Raw genomic sequence first — 7,147 nt, forward strand, 5'->3', positions numbered from 1 at the left:
TATATATATATCAGCTAGCTGACATCATGGACTTTATCATCAAACTCCTTCCACTCCATGTATTCAAGAAAATTAATAAAAAAGCCTAATGAATAAATTAATTAAAGTTAGAATCTTATGTCCCAGTTAAGATTTGGGATTCTTTGAAAAGGTGAGGGTAAAAGTAAAGAGTAAGTAATGGCCAGAGACAGAGACAGACGGAGACATCGGCTTAGTAGTGGTGGTGGGTCATAATATTAATATTAATATTAATTCATCTGATTTGACTTAAATTCTGTGAATCACGAGCATGTGTTTATTGGTCGGAAAATTTCCCAATTACCTCCTAATTTTTGCACCCAATCTAACCAAAATCTCGGAGCCCTGCTGGTGTAAATTAACAGTGTTCTCACCATTTCTGTAAGAGCTGCACCTCTCACTTCTCTCTCCAACAATTATTGAATTATACACCCATATTCTCTCTTTCTGTGTGTGTGTGTATATATATATATATATATATATATATATATATATTACGTGGGTTTTATGTTCAAATCATTAATAAAGCTACTGGCGAGGAGTTTTGATCAAAATATATATCAATCATTCAACCTCTTTCATATATAATAGAACAAAAAGTGACGACGTCTTTATCTTGTGCTTTTGGGATAGGATTTGAATTTCTCCACTAACAAAAACCTGTCTTCTTCTCCTTACCAATACACCATAAAATCACTATCTTTTTTCCAGAATGAAGCTCTCTAGATCACCCTAACTGCTCTATTTGAATTTATATCCAACTTTATTTTGTTTTCATTTTAAATTAATATAATAAGTGACATAAAAAATATTTTATAATAATTATATCTAAAAATATTTAATATCTTAATATTTTTTTCTACCTTCAACCAAACATATTAATTATTAATTTTTATTAAATATAATAATAATTTATATTTACTAATCTTTATAATAATTTTTTATTTTCGGTAATAAAAAATTACAAAAACCAAATACACCCTTAGTAAGACTATATACACTAAGTATTAAGTAACTCAAAATCTCTCATCACATGGTGAAATCATTATTAGTCTACTGTAGAAATGAATAATAACCCAACTCTCATATGAAATTATTTACATTACAACCATGGAACTGAAATCAGATGAAATATGTATGAACATGGCCATCCACTGTAATTTTTAGAAGTCTTTTCTTTTTCAAAGGAAACAAAAATACAGTTTATATTTGACACAAGCACATTGCAACAAGTCATTTCAATCCATGTAGAAAACAAAATACTTTCAATAAATTTCAACAGACGTATCCTTCAATATTTGGGTTCTTAATTTTACTATAGAGCTCATCGCTTTGGCCAACCGGGAATTTTCGAACTTCAGCTGAAGCCTGGAAATTCTCCAAACTCTCAAGTGCTAACAAAGAAATGAAGTACCCAACTTTTCTTCCCAAAAGTTATCTGCAGGGAGAGAAAGACGACCAAAAAATAATCAAATCGACACATCTTCCCTGTGTAAAACTTGTCAAATCTGAAAATGATGCTGCTTCTAATGTAAGATCCCACTCAACCACCGCACCTTCTTCATATTATTTTTATTCCATAGGCAGGAAAAAACGTGCATAATCACAAATGAAGAAGCAATCTATGAATGAGACATTTTCATTTTTTCATCACTCAAATCGGTATATTTAAGAATAAAAATTAGTTAATTATAGGTTTGATAAATGGGAAAAAAAGAAGGCTGGCTGCTACTTGGGTTTGCATGTTCTGCACGTCATGAAGATCAGACAGAATGAGAGCATTAAAAAATTTACTAGTGGAATAATTAAGTAATTAAAGAAATAAGGAAAACTTTTAGGTGTAATAATGGCTTAATTATTAAGAGGTGTGCGTATCTTCTGTATTCCCAACTCAATTTAAATAATATGTTTGTGTTTGTGACATTTCCACTAAGTTTCTTCAATTTATTTAAAAATCATATCATCTTTTAGGTTGGTCTTGTCGTATTTACCACCATTACCATTTGAACGTCCTTTTCTCATGCCCGCAGATCTCTCTTTCTCTCTTTATTCATGTGATTCAGCCATTTCTAATTTTCTGTGTAGAGATCGAAAGTGGAGACACTAAGTGTTATGTTATATCGTTTCTTTTTCTAAATTATTAGACCAATTTCAAAGTGACCCTAATTGTGGAACACGTTAAGAGATAAGACTAATTTTGAAATTAATTAATAGATAAATCACTACTACAAATTAAATTATGTAAGTTGATAAAATATTAGTGAAGTTGTAATTTGAGAGAATAGAGACATCGTTATAAAAATGAGAAAGTAGGACAAGATCTTCTCGAATAAAGTGTTTTTGAAATTAAATATGGGAAGAGTAAGTGATATGGATGAATATTATCTCTAGAATAATTTGAACGATAAATAATAGAAATTTTATATATGAAAAAATAAGTGTTCAAATTAGTTTCAATAATATTTTAAAACTAAACACTTGATTTTCATACAGTAATTATGATTGATTACTAGATTCAAAGTTTTATCTGTTTGGTTTAATCACTTTAAGATATCTCCGAAAATTTATATATATATATATAGTTGGAATGCAGATGAGGATTTGATTTGATAAAGCTTGTTAGCCCTAGGTTATATTTGATATATTAATGTTGTAGAAGTGTGCCAAAAGAACGAGGTCAGCCCCACATGAGATATTAGATTATAAGTAATATACAGTAATTAAAGGGACAAAAATGTTGCCTCTTAGTGTTTAATTTTATATTATTATTATGTACAGCTCTTGGTTTAATAACAAAAGAAACCTAAACTTTTTAGTGTCGATAATTAATATAACAATAAAATTATATGTATAATTTTTATATATAATTTTATATATAAATAATTATGTATTTTTATGTGATTAATTATTTTTTTATCTTTAAATTTTTATTATTAATATTATATTATTTGATTTGTAAATAATAAAAATTTTTGATAATTTTCTAAGACTAATGTGACAAGTAATAAAAAAATTTATTTAATTATCACCATTTGATATTAAAAAATTATCAAAGTAATATTAATTTTATTATAATTATATTTTTACTTATTAATTTTTTAAAACAAAAATATCTTTATTTTTAATTAAATAACAAATATATATAAAGAATATTTTAGAATAATTTAACACAAAGATATTTAAATAAAATAATATTTTAGTAATATTTCATTACATCCAACTAAATACAATAATCATTTAACCTATTTATTTTTATCAAATATAGTAATAATTTATATTCAATAATATTTTAGATAATCTATTTATGTAATATTTTTTTTATTTCAACAAATAATAACATGTCACTATGTGATTGAATGTTATTTTATTTTTAATTTTTAACTATTCGAACATATGATGATACATCGTTATATTTATATAAAGTTATCTATAAAAATTATACACATAATATTATTCGTATTGTAATAGTGGTGGATCCATATGGTAGCGAAATTAACTTGATGGTGTCTTGCAAAACTTTGATCGCATGCCCCATGTTCATCAGGCGTAACCATAAAAGGTCTAGACTCTCTGAAGGTCAGAGAGTGTAGACATTTTACACCATATAGTATAAGATAGCTACTGCACAAATTCATGTAATCATGTGTCACACAGCCCCAGTTCCCCACTCATCCAATTTCCAAGCTCGCCCGTAATTTAGCTCTTGTGCTTGAACCTTGAATCAAGTTTATTGCATCTACCTAGTTGAACTATTTTGTAGCATCGAAAAATTAAAATAATCAAAGAAACTAATTTTTGTATAGGTGGCAAATTTTACAGTCAAATTTTAGTGGAAGAAGACTATAGTTTTAGTCTTGTATATTGAAAAAAAAAAAAACTATATACTCACTTTGAATATAAAATAAATACATATTTAATAATTTTAAATTAAAATAAAATAACACTCAATTATATAATAATACACATAACTATCAATAAAATTATGTATATCTATTTTAAATATACAAATATATATACATTTATATATGTTATTATATGATTAAATCATTTTAAATTAATGATAAAATAACATCTAATCATATGATAAAACATATAAATATATATATATATTTATATACATAAAATAAATATATGTAATATTATTTTTTAAATATATATTTATTTATATATTTAAAATAAATACGTATAATATTATATATAAATATATATATATTACCCATTTCCGAAAAAAGAAAAAAAAGAGAAACTTTGAACATAAAATAAATTACCTTTCGGTGATTAGATTTAGATAGGATTTGTCCTTGCTTATTCAATTACGTCATATATGACCTAAACTATTTAAAATATATCATATAAGTATAATTACAGCATGATAATCAGGCTGTAATTAATATTAATGACATAATTAATCTTCAAGGATTTGGAATCAAAATGCAGTAGTAGGTTATCTTAATTAAAAGTCTTTAAAAATGAGTAAGCTTTTTGTGGAAAAGGCTATGAAAGGGTATTGAAATTCTCCTGTGAATATATATATATATCTAGAAAGTTGTTGGTATCTTTGGGGGTGTTTGTTTACATACAAATGTTTAAAAGTAAAGGAAAAGAAGAGATTACTTTATACCTAACATCTCAATCATCTCATCGGCTCATTAGATCCAATGAGATGTTGATACTTTGCTTTTCAAATGTTTCTATACAATTCAGTATTCTTCATTTTGTTTCTCCCACTTTTGAAGCTCCCTTGCTCCACTAAACACGAAGAACTAGATATTTACATGGAAAGCTTAAGAGAGTAAACTATCTTATATATTTTGATTTTGTGCACCATCACGATAAAAAAAAAAAAACTCTCTAATTCGATCTATTAATCAATTAAACAAAATAAAAGAATTTATTAAAAACTAATTTATTCTCGAATATGTGTAAAACTATATAAATTTAAATTATTTTATAAAATTATTATTAAATTAAAGATATTATTTATTAAATATGATTAGTTTTATCTTAAAAAACAAAAAAAAAAGGGACTTCAAGTTCTTTCTAAAAGAATAAAAAGAAAAAACGCAGTTGAATAGTCTTGATTGAGATCTCAAAATAAATCCTAAAGCAGAACTACAAAACCCGGAAAATAACCCATGGTTCAATTATTACAAATCCGACAGCTTTTTACCTCCGAAAACTCCATAAATCTCCCATCTCAGCCTCCACCCCTCTCTTTAACCTAAAACCCAACTGCTCCCGAAACCCATTGCCGCACCTCAAACACAACCATGTTTTTTTCGCTTTCACTTTTCAAACTACTACTCATCATTCTCCCACTTCTTTCTCTCATCGCCTCCTCCGCCTCCACCCCCACAGCCACCACTTCTTACCCGGACTTTCAATACTTGAAAGTCAATGAATCCATTGCCGCCACGAAAACTAAACCCGCAAAGCTTTCCCTTTCTCAGTTTCATGATGATGATGAAGTGCGGTTTGGAAAGCGTAATGATTCTTCAAGAAAATGGAAGCTTGAAGTTCTGCATAGAGATAAACTAATATCTGCTGCCACCATAAACTCACACCATCATCGTCAACGTTTTGATGCACGAATGCAAAGGGACATTAAAAGAGTGGCTTACCTTACACGGCGTCTCTCCGGCGGTAACACTAAGGCCGCCGTGAAATATGGCGTGGAAGATTTTGCTACTGACGTGGTGTCTGGCATGGATCAAGGCAGTGGAGAATATTTCGTTAGAATTGGCGTTGGTAGCCCACCAAGAAGTCAATTCATGGTGATTGACTCCGGCAGTGATATCGTTTGGGTTCAATGCCAACCTTGTAATCAATGTTACAAACAATCCGACCCGGTTTTTGACCCTGCTGATTCGGCATCTTTTACTGTCGTATCTTGTAGCTCCTCCGTCTGCGACCGTCTCGAGAACGCCGGTTGCCACGCGGGTCGTTGTCGTTACGAGGTGTCGTACGGTGATGGGTCCTACACTAAGGGTTTGCTAGCTCTTGAAACGCTCACCGTTGGTCAGACCACAATCCGAAACTTGGCAATTGGGTGCGGGCATAGAAACCAGGGCATGTTTGTTGGAGCTGCCGGATTGTTGGGCCTTGGAGGTGGATCTTTGTCGTTTGTGGGTCAATTGGGTGGCCAAACCGGAGGTGCATTTAGTTACTGTTTAGTGAGTCGCGGCACCGGTGCATCCGGGGCATTGGAATTCGGTCGTGCAGCATTACCCGTGGGTGCTGCATGGGTTACTTTGATCCGTAATCCACGGGCTACCAGTTTCTACTACGTTGGACTTTCGGGTCTTGGAGTTGGAGGTATGCAGGTACCCATATCCGAAGACATTTTCCGACTGAATCAATTAGGCAATGGTGGGGTGGTTATGGACACTGGAACCGCCGTGACCAGGCTGCCGACAGTGGCCTATGAGGCACTCCGTGATTCATTTATAGCACAAACCGGAAACCTACCTCGGGCATCCGGAGTTTCCATATTTGATACATGTTACGACCTATTTGGGTTTTTATCAGTTCGCGTACCAACCGTATCATTTTACTTCTCGGGTGGGCCAATCCTTACCCTTCCAGCAAACAACTTTCTTATTCCGGTGGACGATGCGGGAACATTTTGCTTTGCATTTGCTCCATCCGCTTCAGGACTTTCAATCATAGGGAACATCCAACAAGAGGGGATTCAGATTTCTTTTGATGAAGCAAATGGGTTCGTGGGATTTGGTCCCAACGTTTGTTAAGTAAATATAAAGTCTTTAGTAAATTTTGCTAGTATTTAAGTAAAAATATAGTTATATTTATGCTATAAATATCTATAATTTAGATGTCAAGTGGGCTGTCCTAGTTAATTAATGTATTAAAGTTGTGCTTTTTTTAACCTAATGAGAAGTTTGGGTGTAAAAATAGTAAATGTGATTTTCATTCTATAAAGGTTCATTTTATGGAAAGAGGGTTAAAAAAGTAAAGTGATTAAACAGAAGTAGGGTATGAAAGAATTCCAATATTCTCAAGGGAAAACCAACATTTTGTCAAAGAACAAGAGAAAAAGTTCCTTGCTTGGGTATTAGAGCAAGCTTTTAGGTAACATGGGATGGGACGATCCAAGAGGGTCCTTTTACTA

The 7,147-nt window shown here is 30.9% G+C and overlaps 1 protein-coding gene across 1 annotated transcript; it reads left to right on the plus strand.

Annotated features, from left to right (window-relative positions):
* The first annotated feature begins 5,120 nt into the window (after positions 1-5,120).
* Positions 5,121-6,937, plus strand: LOC123215974 (protein ASPARTIC PROTEASE IN GUARD CELL 2-like). Its single transcript, XM_044636301.1, has one exon. It carries the CDS (start codon positions 5,289-5,291, stop codon positions 6,765-6,767), a length of 1,479 nt encoding a protein of 492 aa, XP_044492236.1. The 5' UTR covers positions 5,121-5,288; the 3' UTR covers positions 6,768-6,937.
* The last annotated feature ends 210 nt before the right edge of the window (positions 6,938-7,147 follow it).

This window comes from Mangifera indica, chromosome 5, assembly GCF_011075055.1.
Source record: "Mangifera indica cultivar Alphonso chromosome 5, CATAS_Mindica_2.1, whole genome shotgun sequence".
Classification (NCBI taxonomy): domain Eukaryota; kingdom Viridiplantae; phylum Streptophyta; class Magnoliopsida; order Sapindales; family Anacardiaceae; genus Mangifera; species Mangifera indica.

What these genes read in the sequence shown, in the direction of transcription:
- LOC123215974 (XM_044636301.1), top strand. Translation starts at nt 5,289, where the DNA reads ATGTTTTTTTCGCTTTCACTTTTCAAACTACTACTCATCATTCTCCCA.